The sequence below is a fragment of the Pleurodeles waltl genome, chromosome 9 (genome assembly GCF_031143425.1).
Source record: "Pleurodeles waltl isolate 20211129_DDA chromosome 9, aPleWal1.hap1.20221129, whole genome shotgun sequence".
NCBI classification, from domain to species: domain Eukaryota; kingdom Metazoa; phylum Chordata; class Amphibia; order Caudata; family Salamandridae; genus Pleurodeles; species Pleurodeles waltl.
The window spans coordinates 1,005,016,853-1,005,038,142 of NC_090448.1; the positions used below are offsets into that span (position 1 = coordinate 1,005,016,853).

The 21,290-nt window shown below is 42.8% G+C and overlaps 1 protein-coding gene across 7 annotated transcripts in view; it reads left to right on the forward strand.

The window, feature by feature from the left end:
- PAK6 (p21 (RAC1) activated kinase 6) overlaps positions 1-21,290 on the forward strand; it is a 210,420-nt gene that overhangs the window by 129,648 nt on the left and 59,482 nt on the right. For 6 of the 7 annotated variants that reach the window (XM_069208594.1, XM_069208597.1, XM_069208595.1 and 3 more), the window contains one exon: positions 704-1,327. In XM_069208594.1, coding sequence (XP_069064695.1) covers positions 704-1,327 — 624 coding nt within the window. The remainder of the gene's footprint in view (positions 1-703; positions 1,328-21,290) is intronic. The other variant, XM_069208599.1, reaches the window with a different exon arrangement.

A 21,290-nucleotide genomic window follows, 5' to 3' on the forward strand; every position in this document is an offset into this window, starting at 1 on the left:
AAATCCCTGTACCACTTTTTATGGAAAATGGATACATTTTTCTACTTTTGTATGAGATTTAAGTCCGAGTATTTGCTGCATTATCAAACATAATGTCACGTAAAAAAATAAAATAAGTAACCAATCCGATTATTTATCTCCGGAGCATCCACTGGCTCTTCCAAATGCGGGGGTTGCAGAATTCAGTGTTTGCCTAGTCTTGATTCCGCCGCATTCATTTTTGTTCCACCACCCGACACGCCAATCTTATCTTTTTACCTCTCACTTGCAGGTTCTTTTGTAATTCCTACTTTCTCCCTTTGAAAGTGTTTTCCTATCTTTCTCCTCCTCCTTTCTCCTCGCTCTTCTCCCTTTTTAAGTGGGTGCCGGTTCCCACCACCTGCAAACACCAGCACAAATTAAGTATTGTGGGGATAAATGTAGCAAGAATGTATTACATAGAAGAGGAGTCCTTCAGCCACCACACCCCACCCAGGCTTTAAAAATCACCTTGTTTAGAATGAATGGCATGATCCTTAATGGCCAGGCTCTGATGGCTTAATATGTAAATGAGGGTGAGAGGAATCACACTGGTATGCAAATTTTATTAACTTTGTATAACTGGTTGCAAAGTGCCAGAGTCCTACCACTGAACGGTTAGCGTGAATTCTGGTATGGCCTGTAGATGATACTAACTTTATACTCCTTTTATTCTGTTTGACAGACCATGGTCCGAGGCAGCACCATTGGGCTAGAAGGCTACATATCTGGAATCCTTCAGGACATCCAGAAGCTGTCTGTTACCAGCTCTAACACCCTCAGAGGAAGAAGCCCTTTTACCCGAAGGAGGACCCAGTCCCTGGGGATTCTTGGAGAGGAAAAACCTTCGGATTTGCACTTTCAAGTCACCGAACCAGAACGGCAAGATCAATATGGAAACTACCTCAACTGCAATGGTGGAGATAAATCCACAAGAAGACAGACTATGTGGCCGGATTATAAGGCGGATCTAGAAGACCTACCACGGCAAAATGGGACAATACTCAAATCACACTCCTTTGATTCAGCCAACATTCTGGGCCCAGTAACTCAGACTGCAGAGCAGAGTCCAAATGTACAAAAGCATCCATTCAACACAAAAGGTGGCCGCTCGGAGTCCAAAAGCTTTGAGGAGAATCTACCACCATCTGGAGAGTTTATTCCATCAAATGATAGGACTTCACGAGAAGGCAGTGCAGACCAAAAGGCAAAAAAAAGCAGCCTGAAACATAAGCTCCTGCGGGGTGTGTTTGCACCTTATGGCACTGGAAACAGCTTGGAGGTGGCACTCCCAGTAGAAGAGGTAAAGGTAAGTTTTGTTTTTTGGTACACTCAAACATGTCTGCCACAAGTTGCAGCTTGGATTGCTTTCTAACAAATCTGACAAATTGCATTTTCTGTTTAATTCTTGGTTGAAATTCTTACAACTACTATAAGTATTGCATTTATCTTAAAAACTCCCCTTGATGAGAAGTATGTTGCAACCAATTACTTTAGGCCTGTTGTAGGCTGAATCTGTACATACCAGCCTTCACTTCTTTGTTCACCCATCATGTGAATGCCTGATTTCCATGGAACTGCATTTGCAATTTAACTACAAAGCTAAGAGCATTTATTGATTGGGCCTTTTGAACCATGTGAATTTCTAAACCGTTACGTATGGCATTGTGGCGCAAGATGGTGTAGGCTTGCTCCCAGAATTGATTTTGCACTTGCATTTAAGAGAGTATTGTGCCACTGGAGTACAACTAAATTCTTAAACCCTTCCATGCACTTCCTTCAGTCCTCTGCCTGATATCACACCTAAATTGTATTCTCTCAGTGCTTCATTAAACTTACCTAGTGTACCTCAACTCTGACACAGATGAGTTAGTATCTGGGAACTTGTGCTCCATGTTTTGATGCAGCTCAAGACGGACCGGTTGTTATAAACTAAATATAGATCGCTTTTTCCTGATGTGCAAAAAATTGTTCATTGCATTGGGTGATGGTTGTTTGCTCCTTTACATCAACTTTTAGTTAAGTTTTCCCACAATCTCATTTGTTCCCATTGTAAAGTCATAATTTACACTGAGTGCAGAGTCCACTGTTGCCTCCTGCTTTATTTCATCAGAGTGGGGTTATGTTCATCCAAGGTAAGAGTGAATGTCTGAGGATCCTGAATACCACAGCTCACTTAAGGAAGATAAATGCTTTACTAGGTGATTTACTAGGTGATTTACTAGGTGTAGATTCGAGTTTTGATTGGTTTAGGTGATCCCAAATACATTTTAGATACTCGTGATGCTTGAATGTTAAAGCTTTGATAACAATAAACCAGTAGTACTATCAGGAAGTAGCTGCCAGAGTCTTCTTTGGGGGCTGGAGAAAAGAGCTGGCATCATGAACATGTTCAAGAAACTAACTGTGCATTGGGATGCTTAACTTTTAGAGCCCAGTTTAGCGACAATTGAAAATTCCATGATCCTAATGCTAATATCAACGCTGTTGTCTCAAGCTAACAGATCATACATTTCACGCTAATTAATCTCCCTGAGAAGATAACCAAGTTAACTCCCCAACCCCGGGTGTGTAGCTTACCATCAAAACACCAGACAACATTCCAACTCCTCAGCCTAGGTACATTTGACCATGCCATCTGAGACATTGGAAGCAGAGCTGATGCCACCCACACCAGCTCCTAACACCACAGCACACATCCAGTAAACCAGAATCAAGTTGTGCTGCCCAGCATCGCAGATAGATTGTAGCGGACATATGTCTGTCTCCGTTAGTCAGACATGTCCCTTGTGACAATTTCCCCTTACATTGGGTGTGGCAGATTTTTGCCAACAAAAATCCTAAATGGGATTCACAGTAAAAATTAGAGAGCTGATGTACCCAGCAGTTTTTGTTTTAGTTAAGCAGTTTTTGTATGGTAGACCAGGCACAGAAAAAAGGTGTCCACATGCTATTCATGGCAAAGTTTGCATACAGACAAACATAAAGCAGTGTGCAGAAACAGTGGGGATATGTACATAGACAACTGTCAGATCAGTGTCTACATGTATCAGTAGACCAGTCAGCCTGTGGTTGGACAGTTGCCCAAATACGTATTTCGGATGAAGATGTCATTCACTTTACATATGGTTTACAAAATCAACATTTTCGGTGAGCAATTTGTGTCGCCTGACGCCCAAGACATGCTGTTTTCTGACAAGGACAAGAAGTTTTATTGTTTATGTTGTCCGACTGACAGCTAGACATTCAGTTCGGTATGAAAGGGCAAAGCTGTGTCACGTTGGTACTCACAGCCAATCAGGAAGACAGATAGAAATTTTTGTACATATAAGAAAATATGAAGGACTCCAACTGGACCAAAAGCCTTAGTAGGCGTCTAGTGTAGGATTGGCAAGGAGATTGCTAGGCCCACCCCATGTAAAGAATCCTTCCTATAGGGGAAGACAGCAGGGGCTCGGGCAGGCGCTGTGGATCTATGGACAGTGAGAGTGCGCATGCCGAACTAGCAGCCTTTCATCGCATTTCCCCCGAGACTGCAACATGCAGGCTGTCCCACAGCTCAGAAGAGGTGGCAGCATGAGGAACGATAGCACTTGATGCCATAAATCTATTATTCACAGTCTACCCCTGAACTACAACCCGTGAAACTGGGATCCCTCACGTTTTAGCAACAGTCTCATCCCAGCAGACCAGTTTCACCTAAGACTGTTGTAGCATTCATTTCGGTCTGTGCAACAGTTCTAGCGGCAGCATAAACCATTATGGTGGTGGATTTGCTGAAAGGGAGGCTTGCTGTAGATGTGCGTTTTCTGTAAAAAAAAAAATGTTGCATAGTAAAGGGTACGGCGTCTGTGTGCATGTCTATAAGGTGTGCTTCTGCAAAATGCCTCTCTGAAAGTAGTGAGTGTGTCTCCACGGTGCCCCTTCCTGAGTCTGTGCTGCTTCTCAGAGTCTCTACAGGGAGGGTGCCTGTGCAAGGTGGTGGGAGTTCGGTGCAGAGATGTTTGTGCAGTGTCCGTGGTTATGTTCAGGTGTGTCTGTTTGCACAGGCAGGTGTGGTTCTGTGCAGTGGGGTGTCTGCAGCGAGCGCAGGTCTTTGTAGAATGTGTTTGCTAAAAGTGACTCTGATCTGTGCAGAGGTGCGAGACTTTGCAGAATGTGTGTCTGCTGTGTGAGCCTTTTGCACAGTTTGCAAGTTGTTAGGGCAGGGCAGGGATTATAACTTCTAGACATCGTCGTTCTGTTCTCTGATTAGCAGTAACTTATTCTCCTTCCCAGATCTTTCAGCACAGCCCCTTCAAGCAGACTCGTTCATCGTCAACCTGGTTGGCATTCATCCCTCTCTCACAAATATGTAAAGAACTGATTACAGGTTCCAATTGCAGTCGTGGATAAGTGAGGTAATGCACCTATTGCAGTGATGGATGTTTGTACCTATATTTCACGGGTTCCAACTCTGTTGACATAGCTCCCGTGTTGTGTACTGGTAGTATTGAGCTCTAACTCAGCAGAGTCCTAGGATAGAAAAAGAGGATACAAAAAAACTAAAATATTTACTCCTAAAATGCACTAACATCTTCCCCAAGCCCATTTCAAATTTCCACCATGTGAGACGTGCGACAACACCAGATTTGAGCACAGTTGCTCCAGAACACTGTCAGGACTACGGTCATCAGGTGGTCATAGGATATAATTCTTAGCTATTCATAACTTTTAAAAGACTGCATAAAGGACACTCCAAGACGTTTAGAGCATGTGGACAGCAATGTCCAATCAAGACTCTGCTTAGGTGTTATTGCTACACAGGTGACATGACTTGGTAAGTGACAAAACCTTTATGTACACGTCTGCTGTATAAGTAGCACAACAAATACGGCCTCATTTTGCCATGTACCCCTGTACTTGCATACAGAACGGTGCACGGAGTCCAGCACTGTTACACTGGACCAGCGCCTCCTAAGGAACATTTTGCTCCCACTCTCCACCAAAGCACCAAAACCGTCCTCCTACATTAGAATAGAGCCTGACTGGTCATAACTGTGGACTGACGTTCATGGTTGTGATTTTAAAGCAGTCAGCCCAAACAAATGGGCTGCAACTTGCTTTGTGGAAACTGAGGACAGCGTTGCCAGGTATTAGTTATTAAGCACCATTTTGTGTCTCAGAACGTTTGGGTAGAGGTTTTGGGCAGACAACTATGAAAAATCTTTTACTTAAAGATTGTTGGAAACCATGTGTTTGTTTTAACAAAAACAAATAAATAGGTAAGCATGTTTCTGTGCCAAAACATATACTTTGTTTAGCAGGTGAAGTAAGTCTACACAGGACTAGTCGATTTTTGTCACATTTTGTCCTATGGACAAGTAGATTATATTTTTTTAAATTACACCACTGAACATATTTACACAGTTTTCAGGTGAGGTTTTCACATGTGGTCACATAATAGGCAGGATAATATATTTTTGGAGACTGCTTCACCACCACCACTGATAATTACAGCAGAACGCATTCATGAGGCTTCTGAAAAGGGCCTGTTGACCAGCAGGCTCCTAACTTCCTTTTTGAAGGTGATATAATTAGCACTTGTCAGAGTTCTGGGGATGGAAGTTCCAGACTTTAGTGAAATCCTGGAGAAGGATTGGAAGGAGGTTGTTGACTTTCTAAAACTCGATGTTTTGTGCAAACTAGATCTTCCCCCCAGATTTTGGTTTTATTTTGTTGGACAGTGTGCCGGCTAATCATTTGGGAGCCAGTTCCATGTTGGAGAAGAAAGAGATGGTGGTATTGGAAAGTTCTTCAGCTCAGTTTTAAGTGCTGTTGAGCAGCTTTTAGGAGAATCTGATTTTTTGCAAGGCCTGTGAATAAGGAATTTCCATAGCAGGTCTTGACCTGAGACCTAAAACGCTAGATGTGATCTAGAACACAGTAATGTTTCACACACATTGTTGTCGTGTCAGACTCTGCTCAAATGTAAGTGGAAAAAGTCTAGAAGAACAACAATAATGGCCACCTTCTTCAGTTCTTCTGAGTAAAGAGACTGGACGAGCACCATGGAAATTGGAGTACATCAGCGGCAGTAACCAGGGTATAAAGAGTAGAAAACAAGGATCAGCCTTAAGTATGAAGACTTTATTCAGGCTCCAGGATCAACTCTCTACCTTCCAATCAATGTCCTTATGGGAGACTCTTACTACACCCCAGTGAATGACCTGGAACAACTACAGAAGAATGCTTATATGATACCGGCACCCAATGCAAGACAATGGGATATTCTGCCTGGTCCGACATCAAGAGCTCCACAAACCCAGGAGGACTACAACGCAAATCATAACCCAATATGTCAGCTCAAGTTTCATCTCTCTGTTGCCCCTTCAGTCTGGACATTACATCCTATATACTGCCTTGGGAGTACCAGATATTTACTGAAGAATGACTATTTTTCTCACCATTACCTGTTTTCTTCCCCCAGTTGGTTATTCCCTCGTGCAACAACATATTTTGCATCCAATGATTCTGACTCAGATAATTGTCTTCAGAATAATTTGCTTTGATTTAGGTTTGTTTTTCAGGGGACTAACAGCAAAAAAGATTCTAGACAATTTGGATAACATTTCAGTTTTGAAAAACATTTTAAAAAGGATGATGTATGCAAAAAAAGCTGTGCTGGGGAGGGCATGTGGCCTTGTGGCTAGAGCTGCTGACCTTGAAAGAATTGAAACCAGTTCTGTTCTCAGCCTTGGCACAACATCCTGTGATTTCGGTCAAATCGCTTAATTTCACTGTCCCTAAAAAAAGCAAAGACGTATAACGTAGTCCTGCTCTGTTGTAAAGAGCTCCAATGCCTGTGGGCATGTTTGTGCTATAACATTTTTTAAAGTGTTGCAGTGTGTAAATCAATAATGAAATAATCTACTGTACAGTCATGAAATCATAGAAAATACTTTGCAAAGATGTAGGAATGCAAAGGAAGGTTTTATTCCCTTGTTATCAGGGTGGAAGGTTGTATTTTTGAGCTGGCTCGTATCTTGCATAAAATAACCCAGGGTAAATAGTCCTTGTGTATAAGGGTAACCAAATTTGCAAGATATATTGCGGTGTGCAGTTTGTATTTGGGTAAAATCTGTCGTTGTAGTTAGCACTCAGGAGCCAATGAGTCGTGTTCTAAAGCGTCATTGGGTTGTGGGGAGGATAGAAACTATCAGAAGAAATACATACAGCCTACTGCTGCCTAAGCAGTGGTATGCTAGTGCTATACAGACAGGCACAAAAACATTTAATCTGTGGTCATTTAAAGTAATAATCAATCAGGAATTTGTAAAGTGCACTACTCACCCGTGAGGGTCTCAAGTCGCTGAGGAGGAGAGGAGGTGCTGCTACTGCTCGAACAGCCAGGTCCTGAGAAGTTTCCTGAAGGTAAGGAGGTCTTTGGTCTGGCGCAGGTGGGAGGGAAGAGTGTTCCACATTTTGGCGGCGAGGTGCGAGAATAATCTACCGCCAGTTGTAGTTCTGCGGAAGCGTGGGACGTTGGCGAGGGCGGCGGAGCAGAGATGCCGGGTCGGGGTGTAGAAGGAGAGTTGTCTGTTGAGGTATTCAGTTCCGTTGTTGTGCAGTGCTTTGTGAGCATGGTTGAGGAGTTTGAAGGTGATTCTCTTGTTGACAAGGAGCCAGTGCAGGTTTTTCAGGTGATATCGTGCTATGACTGTAAGTTGGCTTTTTATTTTGTTTGAATTGGTCTTCTCTATGTGTAATACATATTGGAACTAACATTTTTAGCTATGTTGAATAGAAAACAAGACCTGTCTTTAAGAAGGTTTTTGTTGAAAGGCTGAGGTCATGGCAAGCTGGGGAAGGTGATTTTCAGCAATTTTGTGGCAATACAGTGATTGCAAAATAACTAGGTTGTTAGATCATCCTCCCTTATTGATTGATGTGTTCAAAATTGTTCACTGTTTTTTATGGACTGGCTTGACAGCACAGCTGGCACCAGACCATTATGTGAGTACCACTAGAGAGGGGCTTTGGCTCTGCCCACATTGGGAGCCAGCAGGGCATGTTTTGATTGTGGAGAAGTTGTGTGCTTCCACAAAAAAGTGTTGCCCTCCAACAGCAAGATCATTTTGCGTATTTACCCAGCTGGCTTGTCATGAATACCGGACATTGTAATGATATTAAAGTGTTTTAGATAACTAGATAATTTATGGCGTTTGTCTTTCCCTGCCAGCAGCACAGATGGGAGGAAGTCAATCATTAACGCACATTAATTTTTAGATGTGACTTGACAGTGCGCCTGTCACCTGACCTTCTAGCCTACACCAGTATTACTTTAGGGTTCTTAGCTTCCACGCAATTACATATGCTAATTACTTCAATGCTTCACATTACAATACAACATTCCTTTAAAGCGCGACCTATTGACATTGCTTGTGCTCCTAATGTTACAAATTAATGTTTTATGTGATTAAAATATTTCCCTTTCAGTTTTGTTGTCTTTAGTGGGTGACGTTTCTTATTTAAATGCTTAAGGTTTTATTTAAATGTTGTTGGGTATTTTACATTAGGTTTTAGAGTTTGGCAATCTCTTTACCCCCTAATAAAACTGGATTTTTGCGGTATGGTGTATGTAAGGAGTGGGTAGCTTGTCAAGTGAAGGCTCCAGTTGTGGACGACCTCAGGACAAGTTTGAACAAGTCAGAGCAAAGGAGGTGCCCTCTCACTCCGGGAGTGAAATGTTCATTCTACATGCCTCCCTCTCGGTTTTTGGGTGACACATCATGTTGTTTATGTATGCTTGGAGATGGTTTGATCTTTCATAATTTGTGCTATGAATTACCAACGTTATGAATTTTCCAAAATTGTTATCATCTGCTGTACAATTGTTAGCAAACTCAGATGTGCACATTTTTATGAGTTATTCAGAATGTAGGAATTGCTCCAATATAGAGGAAGGACTTCTATACTATCACAACCTGTCTTTGGTTGAATGTGGGGAAAGTAAACCTCCCAGCACTGGGCAGTCCCTATTAAGCTTCGAATTGCTCACATAAGTTAAATTAAGCATTATTTTAGCTTAGTAGTTTTGTATTGTATTACATTGATTTGTTATTGTTGACAGGTGTGAGGGATTCCAACATGTTCCCAAAGTATTTGCATCTTTTCCTATATCTTAGAACGCCTATACTATGTAGTGATTTAACAGTTCCAAATCCAAGGCCATGCGAAGCACAGCACAGCACACCCCGCCTAGAACCACATTCACATCTCCCTTGTGCCACACCCCTCTTGTGCCACACCCCTTCCAAACTGTTTATACACTGACCAAGTAAAATAGGAACCAATAATGCGATTTTGAGGCTGCATCATTTTTATGTCTTTAGTTAATCAGGGGTTTTTATACTAATATTCTTGAATTTGTTCAGTGTATAAATTGGAACCTGGACCATAGATCAATCCATTATTACAAAAACAGCCGACCTATGGTCCTTTTTCTAATGTGAGTTTGGCATTTATTTACCAAGTTATCACAATCTTTCTCATTCAAAACCATATACCCACGTACAAGATTTGCCAACAAGCATTTCATAAAAACGAGACTCATCAACAAAACATTTTTGTTTGAGTGATCACAAAGAGCAAGAGAAGGAATATATACCTAATCAACATGCACATAATTTGTCGATCTTCAGTTTTAATTCACAGCTGGCTCTCTTGATTTAAAGTCAATTCATAAGGACTGGGACATCTAAAACACATGATGGCGTTAAAAACAAGCATTGTCAAATACAATAGATCTTGCCTACACAAGAGCTACTGGCTTTGCCAATATGCTTTAGCCATGTTGTACACTAATGTGGCTGCTGTTCAGCATTGAGTGCAGTGGCATAAAGAGTTGTAGAGTGCAGCAGTGTAGAGTAGATTGGCGTAGAGTGCAGTGGCATAGGGCACATTGGTTTTGAGTAAAGTTGTGTAGTGTGCATTGGCGTAGAGTCCAGTGGTGCAGAATGCAGTGGCACTTAGTGCAGTGGTGTAGTCGATTGTTTCAGAGTGGAGTGGTGCATGGTAGAGTACAGTGATGTAGAGTACAGGGTAGATTAGAATGGTTTAGAGTGGATTGACGCAGAGTTCACTGGCATAAAGTGGAGTGGTACAGAGTAGAATTCATTGGCGTAGAGTGCAGTGTTGCAGAGTAGAGTGGTATAGAGTGGAGTGGTCTAGAATGCAGGGGCAAAGAGTGCATAGTAGACTAGTGCGGGGTAGAGTTCATTGCCATATAGTAGTTTAGAGTACAGAGACGAAGAGTGAAGTGGTGCAAAGTAGACTGCAGTGGTGTGGAGTGTAGTGGGGTATAGTATAGTTTGCATGGTGTGGTAGTGTTCTGCCATTACAGACCGCACATCTTAAATTGTCAGGTGTAAGGGATTCCAACATGTCCATTGCATTTGTACAGACATACAGTTTTACTGATAAAAGTGTACAGCACACAAACGATAATGTGTGGAAATGTCATCACCTAGTGTATTGAATTGTTTTGATCGTATTAAAATATGTTGCCACCACACTTCACCATAAATGTGCTTCATTTGTGCTTTTCTGATTTCGGTATGTTCTAAAATATCTGCACAGTTCATTTACAGACATTTAAATGTTGTTGTGTGCTAGGGAAAAAACACCATACAGGCTGCCTCAAGCACCCTCCCAGTAGACAGTGTGATTGTCACATAAATCTTCTCACTTTGAAGTCAGAGAAAGAAAAGTAAACACCAAGCTCTTTGGAAGACAGCCTGATATTTGACCTCTGTTTTTGAATACGCAGCAAATGTGACAATGTAAGAACAAGATTTAAAGGTCTGTTTACAGAAATTCAGTACTGGTGGAAGGATACAGTAAATAGGATTTGGGTACAGAAGGGACAAACAAGCAGGGCAGCCTAAATCAAATAGAGCCAGCAAATAGAAAGCAAACAAATGTGAGTTACAAACCACAAAGCCAATGGCAAGCAATGGGTGGAATGCACTCCCAATGAAGCTTTCCAAATGTCCACCAAAACATGGACTTGAATTGTTCCATGAATCATTAGATTCAATGATGGGCATTTAAGAGAAATTGATCGGGCTTCTGCCCTCTCTTTCAGAAGGAATAATTTAAAGAACGTGAGAGGGTCCCCTAGAAGAAGGGGCTTACGCATTCTCCGCAAACCTAAAGACTGCGGTGTGAATGCCGAGATAAGTGCGGTTTTAGCTCAATTCTGCCTCTTGATTCGATATTGAATTATTTTCGTGCTGCACTAAATGAGGTGAAGGGTGTCATCTACATGGAGTTGGAATGCACAGTTTGTGACAAGTGATTGCAGAAATATGTATGTCTTGTTTTAAAAAAATGATTTGTTGCTGAAAGTCTTATTTTTATGGAATATTTGTTGACCATGTGGAATACGGGTTATACTGAAAAGAGTGCAAAAGCTGGTTAATAAATATCCACTGATGTTAGAAGAAGGTTCATACGTTACTTTGTTTCTAAATGATATATTTATCTATGGTCAGTTGGATATTATTTTATTTATTACATACTGCACATACCGCAATTGTGGTTAAAAGGCAAGATCTTTTATCTTTGTTGCTCGTCTGTGATTGCTTGGGCATTGACACTGGTGTGTTTCTGCTGTCTGTTCAGACTACTGTCGTGCTCTGAATTACCGCCCTATAGGCATACATCTGTGAGACTAATTTCTATGATATCGTGTGTGTGCACTGCTTATATTAAGAAAATAGTCTGTGGTACCAGAAGCACCCTAGATGCAGCTTCTGAGAGATCCACAACAGTGAGGATGTCAGAGCACATCACCTGTATTTGCCTACGCACGAAAAGCACAAGCACATTGGGGAGTCACTACCCGGTTGGCCAGGCTCTTCCCATTCTCATGGGGAGTTCACACCTCGGGGCTTTCCTCTCCCCTTTTTTTCTAGAACACAGTAGGGAGCCATTACATGGTTGCCTAAGTCTCAATAAACCCAGTTTCATGGCTTCTCTGTCTAGCACCATGGGTATAAAACTAACCTGATGGTCTAGGCTATACTTTTAAGCTGCATGGAAACACCCCAGTGGACCAAATGAGAAGTTAGTCCTTTCGTGATATTGTTCACCCTTTGATTGAGGCATATCTTTGCCTTCATCTTGATGAAGACCCCAGGGAAGTCACTCACCGATAAGGGGTCGAGATGGTGACATTATTAGATGACTGGACTGCTTATGCTATGAACCTAAGGACTACAGGGCGGAATTCAATATTACAAATCCCCCTTAATACATTATACAATCCAGAGGCAGCCATCAATGACCACAAGGGCGTCTGAGCCAATTGTGCTATTTTTAGGGGCGAGTGAAAAGTGCTCCGTTCCCTGTAGTAATTTCTCTTTGGGCTTCCAACCACGCCCATGCCACGTCAGTCACTTTCATTGGTTCTTGGGCTTGCCTTTTTAAACCTGCTTGCTTTCATTTGTGAAAGGCATGCATATGTCATGCCTTTATCGGTGTTTAGCCCACCTGCACAGCACCGGTAAACTATTGAAAACATACAAGGCGCAATGTTTACAGCATGGTTTCTGGACTACTTTATCTGTTTATTTTCCACGCAGTGCGATTGCACTGGGGTTTAGATAGCACGATCGCGCTCGGTTTTTCTGTTTTCAATTTCAGCACGATCGCGCTGCATTTTACATAGTGTGATTGCACTGCATTTTCTTTTTCTTTTAATTTGTGTGGCAAGAAAAGTCCAGTTAGGCGTTTACAATGCTAGTAGCTCTAACTCGAGCAAATGCAAGACCCGTTGCGTTGAAAATGCTTGTTTTGTTTGTGTCACTATATCACAAGCACTACCTTGTCACTATGCACCTGTTTCTACGGGCACCTACTCAAAGGTGATTCAGTCTGTTTATTAAAATGTTCATCTCAGCATAAGCATTTGAATGCAGTACAATTCACATATTTCCCTTAAAGATTGGCCTTTTCTCTTTTTGCACAAAGGAAACTACTATGGAGAGAGTAGGCTGTTTCATTCTTCTAATTTTGAAAAGGCACAACTTTCTTTTGAATTATTTCTGTAGGAACCATTGTTCTATATAACGCCCATTGAAAGTAAGCCAAGTCTAAAGCTCTTGTCCTTTTAAAGATCTATTCCAGGACCCAGGTCACAAGGAGATAGGGGTCCTGCCCAGTTCCTACCAGGATCTTCTGCTACCTACTTTCATGCTTCTCCTGGAAAGAGAGAGGAATGTGAGCCTCATAAATGCTCAGCTTTTACTTTATAGAAACATAAAAGAATGGAAACATACAGATCCGTTGCATTTTTGGGTCCTTCTGCTCGTCATTATAAATTTGAGCTCTTAGAAACGGCTATGCTGTCCCTCTTTCCCAAAAGTTTTAACCGGTAGAAGGAGATAAAGGTAGGACACATAATTTCTCACCTATCACCACTGTTGATGACCGGGTATCAAAATTTCTCTGCAGCCACTGGTCTTCTTGACTCTTCAGAAGAGATACTCCTTTGAAAGTGATGGAAGACTTTCTGTCCTGTGACTGCATCCTCTAGGTTGCATGATGTCAGGTTGTGTTTTTTGAATTTGTTCATACTGACCAGAGGAACCTTAACATTTCAGGCAGAAAATCTTATTAGGTGTGGGTCACCTGTCTTGGCTTCTGGCTTGACTAGCACTCCATTGTCAATGTCTAGAAACACGCTCTACAAATACCCACCTGCATGCATAAACATCTGGAAGAATATAATTCTTCAGAACGAGGGTTGCCCACCCTCTTTTTCCCCACCCCACTTTTCATCCTCCACCACAGACAAGATGCCCAAAGATTGATCTAACCAGTAGGGCTTCCCTGCCAGACTTCCCGGCCCTGCAGATGGCATTCGTTTTTCCCCAGAGAGGGCCTGACAGTGAACAAGGTAGGGAAAGCCACTGTTTGCCCCTGTCATCCCCTCAGATACTAGTGGAATTATTTAAATGAAGACCTTGGAATTAAAGGTTACCATTGTCCACAAAATGTTTGGAGTCAGACAGTGTGTTGTTGCGGTTTCCAGATGTTATAAGCCATCTCGCTGCTCAAGGGCTACGACCAAGTGTTAGGGCACAGACTCCAGCTATTGTAGAATTATAATTTTTCTAGCACCTATGCCTTGAATAAATATGCATCCTGAAACGGACACCTCATATGCTGGTGCTAGTGACGTAAATGACAACGAGCCAAATATTTCAGTATGAGTTGCTTCTGCAGCTAGTATTTTTAGCTTTCATTTGCAATAGAAACGGATGTTAATTTCTTTTAGGAAAAACTCAAATTTTAATGATGATTTGCCCAGTGTCGCTATATAAAACTGCAAAGTCGATGTGCAGTTCATGATCGAATGGAGGCCACAGGTCCCCATATTGTGAGCGGGAGAACTTTTCAAGTTTCATCTCACTTTTCTGCTTTGGGTTTTTTAAATTGACATGACTGCTCAGTTTGAGAGGTTGCTGCGTGTGCAGAAGCCAGTGGGGAAAACCCCGCTCCAAATCCGGCAGCACAGGGTATGGCGGGCTGGAAGGAGTGACTAAGGAGTTGCTTGTGAGAAAATAAAAGACGGAAATTTTGTCCTACACAAATATTGTTGCCTAAACCATAAGAACTAAACTGCTAAGTATATATAGTTGTATTACTCTTAACTCCATATCTACATCTCTTCAAGGTATATCATCAAGGTACATATGTGGAGGTAAGTATATTAAACTTATGCTTCCCTATATATATATATATATATACTTACCTTCACAATAATTTGGTACTCATTATTTTTGATGGACTGTAGTTTGTCCATGACATCCAGGTTGTATTTAAGCTAAAGGTCGGGTTCTGTTCGGGACAGGTCGGGAAAGGCGGGAATCAACACCGTGTATTCTGCATTCAATAAGATACCCTAGTAATACACGAGAAACAATTGCTGAGTACTTGGGTATATGGCAGTTGCATAATTCCCTATGTGTCTTGGACAAGTCCTTAACGTGTTGTGAGTGAAGAGGTTGGGGTATTACAGCAGGGGGTATGGCACGGATAGAATGTGTGATATCAGAGGGTGGCCAGGGTACAGTGGTGTCAGGGGTAGTGTTATCAGAGGTCGTGACGGAGGAGTCAGTCAGAAATAGTTGACTTCACTTAAGAACCTTGAGGAGTGTGTAAGCCGGTCCTCCAAAGGTAGAACAGCAATGCAAGAAAGCCTGCTTCTGGAGTTCGTTCAGTCTGTACTACAGAACCCGCTCTTGAACACCACACAGAATTTGATTTTGGTACATGTGTGACTACAGCAAAGTGAAGGCCAAAAGCAGAAATAGAAGTCCCTCAAGCTGTGCAGCTTAAGACTCCTAACCCCCTCTCCTCAGACGTCTTCGAGACCGCCAGCTATGTGATAGTTTGTTCAGAGATATTTGACTCTGTCTTTATGTTCCCAGATCCATGTAAAGGAGGACCTGTGTACCCTTTAACTGGCCGAAATGCTGCTGCCAAACTGATGCGACTTGAGCCATTGGGACGGCATGACCCCATTACATTTTCCTGATTCCTTTTTGGCACCCAAATAACATGTATACTGCACTGCTTGATATACAAAGCCGTCCCGCAGATAAGCCGGAACTACCTAACATTATTCTCCCTCAGCAAACATCGCATCATCTAGACCAACCCAGTTGTGATTCAGTAAACACATCTTGGCCTAGTCTAACATGCTGAGCACTGGTGCCCCTCATCTTTGAGAAAACCATTCAGCTGCCATGTGCCAGTGTAGGAAACATCTAATTCTGAACTAGTCGCACAGACCACCGCCTCCTTAGAACCACAAGATGACACCATGCCCTTCCGCAAATTGTCAACCAGCTCCGCTGCCATCGGTTCATGCCAAGAAACTGCACAGTGAGCGCAACTCGCCCCCCACACACGTCTACACCACCTAGGCAACCCCACAATACATCCCAACTCAAAACTCCTCAACATTCCTGCGACCCTCAAACCTTCACCACATAATGATGCTGCTTCTTGTTACATCACCACCTCCCACACAGCCATACGTTTGATAGTATCCAAGAAATTAATACAGTAAATTATGCATATGAATTTTATTTGCAAACATTTACGCTTTACAATAGTTTATATTTGCAGATACTGCTACTCCAATCAGTGGTACACCTTGTATTGAAAAATAAATCGCTGCAGTGACACTAAAATTTGAGCCTTGGGCACTTTTTGCACACAAGCGTCTTCAGCAAGTGCATTCGCCTTTCAGCCATCCTCCGAGTTAGTGATGGTTCGTTTTGTTCACATATTTTCTTAGCAATAACCTCATCGCAGTATCAGTCTATCTAGACTGGCTTAATCACCGACTTTGGCTTTTTTTAAATACTTTTGATCCAAGTTTGTATTATATATATTTAAATAATATTTAAAAATGATGTGTCCATAGACAATGTACCCCGACCACAGCCTCGTGGAGTGTAATTGACCAGGCAGTGGCTTTCTGAAATCTGCCTACTGGCTGGCTAATTGGAGTACTGATGCCACAGTGCAGAAACTTACAGCAAACCCTGCGTCAAACTGAGTTATTTCTGTAACAAAAGCAGGATCCTCTTCTCACCATCACTGCAAGCATCGTGCCTGTGCGCACCTGACACTCTTCCAAACTTTTATGAAGCACATAATGAAGTTCAAACAAAGATTATGTAAGATTAATTAAAGGAAAGCTGTGTACTGCCCAGAAAGGGCTGGCACCGGCCCATCCCCAGACTTACAGTTCAAAGCTGTTTACCTACCTTTTAATTGGTTTCAGGGACTTTAGAAGATGTTTGGGTGGCAAGACTTGTTGGGACAAGAGAGCTGGCATATTTTTACCGTTCAAGAGATGTTTCAGTAGGTTTTTGCAGACCCAAAGCCTAACAGCTCTGCAGCTAATAAAGAACACCAGCAGTATCAGAAAAATAATTAATTTGCAATATAAACAGCTGCTGATTCTAAATGGTGGAGAAATGTTCAACTTTCGCTGAATGAGGCGACGGTATATAATTACCTAACCGGATATTGGCCTCCCTCTTAGCTGCAAAAAAGCCTTTTCTATTCCACTGATTTTCCGTAAGACCAGTGCTTTAAATGGGCCGGTACTGTCCGGTACTGAGTACCGGCACTTTTTTATTTTGAGAGGGAGAGTACCGGCACATTTCAAGAAAAACGTAATACTTTTAATAGGAGAGTACCGGCACTTCTCAGGAACAAGCAGGTACTCTGGCACAGAGTACCGGCACTTTAATTTTTCCATTTCAAGCACTGGGTAAGACCGGACGAAACTCCCGTAATTTCCACAAAGAAAATGATCCGAAATCCGAAACAAAATGCAAGAAATCATAAACTATTATGCAGCTAGCCGGACTGGCACTTGGTGTCAAAAATGGGTGCGAAGAGGCATCCTGCAGTGGAAGAATTTTTATTTTTATTTACAAAAAAATAAAAAAATGCAAAAAGACATGCGATACGCACAGCAGCCGCTCGCGTTTGGGTCATTCGCAGTGTTCCTGTGCTCATTACCCAAACGAAATCTTGGTTACGAGTTGGCGTAATCTCTGGCGTTACGTATAACAATTGTAATGTAAAATACTGGGAATTAAAAAAGATAATCCCTATTTGAAGGAAATTTGGCAAGGCTTAGTTTCAGGTTGATAGTGTGTAAGCTCAGCATCCTGCAGCTGTGGACAGAGTAGGAGGCACATCTGTGTCAGGGGCTAGTTAAACAAGCATTTGCAATGCAATGTGTCTCGCACTTGCGCGCGTTAGAGCTATTAGTGTTGTAAAATCCTAACCGGACCTCTCGTGCCACATCAACTGAAAATTAAAAGTAAAACCGTTTCACACAAGCGAGTTAATTCGACCGCCATGAGCATCAGCGTGAAGGAGACAGAAAAGGAAAAAGAAGTTCGCTCACAGTCAAACTTACGGCCAAAAGTGCAATTAGCCATGTAAAAGGGTCGATGGCCAAGGCAGTAACAAAAACCTCCCCAAGGAGGGACAAACGTAAACCATTTATTTACAAATGTCATCAAAGGATTTTTGAAGGGCAAGCCCATGAACGAGTCATAGTGATGGGCGTGAGGTGGGCGTTTTTAAAATCCCAGATACGCACCATCACCTCTGAAAGGCAAAGGTACTGTGCCCTTTCACAAGAAGTGGTGACCCTGGTCTCGTGACGTAAGAATTAAATGAAAATAAACAGAAAGAAGAAAGGGTGAATATGTCTTTGGCGTTGCCTGATATTCAGAGTAAAATTGGCAGATTGTCGCCTCTTTTAAGAAGGACTGCCTAGACGCATTTCCACAATATGTTCTTTCACAGGCATTGGGTGTCTGCTTCATCTGCAGCCTCCTTGCAGACTGACCGAGCCCGCTGCAGATCAGAGCATGCCACTTAGCAAACCTTTCACGACAGACCTGTGTTTGTCTGCCTTCAACCCCCCTAAACATCCTCCCGCCTCAAGACAGCAACTCCTATCCAGGACAGCATCAGTGAGTGCTTATAAGAGTAAAGCATGCAGGACACCCCAGTTGAATGGCGGCAGCAATCACCCACTGGAGAGCCAAACTCGATCTTGTCACACCTAGAGTATAAAGAGGTGAGAAATGACCAGCAATAATCCTATGGCACCCTAAGAAAGCATTCTTATTCCCGGGCACTGTGAATGCACAGTAGGCACAGTGCCCTGGTGGTGGTCGGGGAGGTGTTCCGCAATGTTATGAGGAGCATTGCCACTGCATGTGCATGATTTACAGATATTCTAGAATAATTAACCTGTTTTCTTTTTAGTTCACTATTTTTAAGGTAGTGCTACACATTTATGGGATGAATCAATCTCTTCATAAAATACAAACGCACCATACGTTCTCTCCGTTTGTGGGCATCTCCTTCAAGCAAATTGTTCTGTCTTATTTGCAATGGAGAGAGGACCTTCCCAGTACAAAAATATGGTCATTTATTGCTTACATGTTTGTAGGAAAAATGCCCAACCAGATAACATTGTAAGGAACATCACACCCCAGGCTGAACATTGAAGAAAAGGACGCCGTTCTCACTTTACAACAGCTCTGCCTACCCAGCATATGCAGGACCATGCAGTCCACGTCCACAACATTGTCTACTGCATAAGGAATAGGGCAATATGTAAGCTTTCTACCATATATAGGCCAATAACCAACACAACTAATAAATGCAGGAACCTGGCAGCCCAAAACATCCCAATAACATCTAGGGCTATACCACATGCAGTACAGTGCTTTATTTGTAAATAAAAAGGTGCCAGTATCCAAAGCTCTCCTCTGAAACACGTGGCAGCTGCAATTAAATGTGCGAACACAGAATACTGAGGCAGCGTAATCCTGAAGCCATCTCGGGCCTCTTTAATCCATTTACAGCCACTCCCTGTTCCTTCAGCTCACTCCTGCAGCTTTCTAAGTTCTTCCTTTGTGGCGCTTTTTCGTTTTTTTCTTCCTCCTCTTTTCCATAAGTGCCGTTTGCTCGCAGTAAATGCTTGAGGCAGAAAAATAAGTGCCGGTGCCCCGCACCGGAAACAACAAGCACAAATGAAGCACTGATGCAGGACCAGGGCAGTGTACAAGCTCCCTCACCACCACCTCTGACTGGAGAACTCCTACAAATCACAGCACTCCTCACCACCCGCAGGATCAGTACAACACAGAAGCACCAGCCCTGCCAGGGCAATCCTCCACTCCACTGCAATATGCAGGACCAGAGCAATGCACAACATCCTCTACCACATGTAGGATCAGGATGGACCCGCACCATACACAGCTCTTACCATCTACAAGTCCACCTCATCTGCGCCACCAGACACAAGGACCTGATCGCAATCACACTTCCCGGCCAAACAGTACACACTAGAAAACCACAACATGGACAGAGATAAAACTGACACCTGACCCGGTGTCCAACCGCTTTATGGGTGAGTCCTTATCACAATCACAAGACCTTTTGCACCTTCATCAAGGCTTTATTGAGAGAGGCGCTGAGGAATCTAGCACAATACCACCGAAATAGCTGGCATACGGCCCACTGAAGGCTGGCGTGCAGGTGAGCGCTGCACACTTGGGTCATCATAATTGTACTTCCGGGACTCCGAGAGCTGCATTCGTGCAGCCTTTTTTAGAACGCCATAAAAAGCAATCTCATGGCCTGGCAACTCTAGATACTCGTTGGACTCCTCCTTCCATCTGTCGCTCACTCCCGTCCCTCAATGTTGTTGTTTTCTTTTTCCCCTCAGCAGCTGAAAGTGGTTACTTATCTTGCTCTGTTGGCGTCTTTTGGAAGCTTTTATCGTTTACTTCAGGTACTTTTCCAATTCTCAACTCGTAAGCGGCTGTGGCCGTTCCTGGTCTGGCAGTAACAACCATTTCGGCTTCCCTTGAAGGGCAGGAGATTTCCGCGTTAACCGCGCCAGCTTATATCATGTCAGATGAAGTACCCGTGGCAGCAGTGACTTCTCTCTCCCTTCCTACCTCACTTCTTCAAGGAGTGAGGGCAGCGGGAATGTTTTTCACTCTGCAACTTCACTTCTTGAAGCAGGAGGATTGGTCAGTAATCTGTTGAACCGCCTTAAGCTTCCCAGTGGATCCCGCTGCGATTCCATACCTGACCTCCTTACCTGACCAATGTCCAGGTCATAAAATTCCTTGCAGAAAAGATTCGACTAGACTGCTGGGCCTTCCAGTAAATCTTCTTGGCACACCAAATACCCTACTGTTGTTATTCATGGTGCAAGCAATACAGTAAAAATGCTCCATGAAGCCTCTGTCTGCTGCTCCATCAGATGCTGCTTTGCAAGACATGCACAAATATATGCGGCCCCACCAGAACCACCATCAGAAACTAATAGATGGAGACAGAAATACACCATATCAGTCCAACAACAACAATGATGCTGCATAGAGTGAAATGGGCCGCCCATCTGATACCTTGCGTGTGCTGCTTTAATGCAATGACTGGATAAATACCCTCAAATGGCTAATTGGTCGTCATAGAAAACACAGGCATGATCCCCAAAAGTTGGCCTTTGTCATGTCAATATTTCCAATGATCAATTATTCACCTCTGAGACATTGCTGTAGATGTGGTGCAGTCTCAGCCACAGAATGCTGTGAGCACCTTACCTGGATACAGGATACCTGCACACCCAACATGCAAAGCTTGCCTAGGGA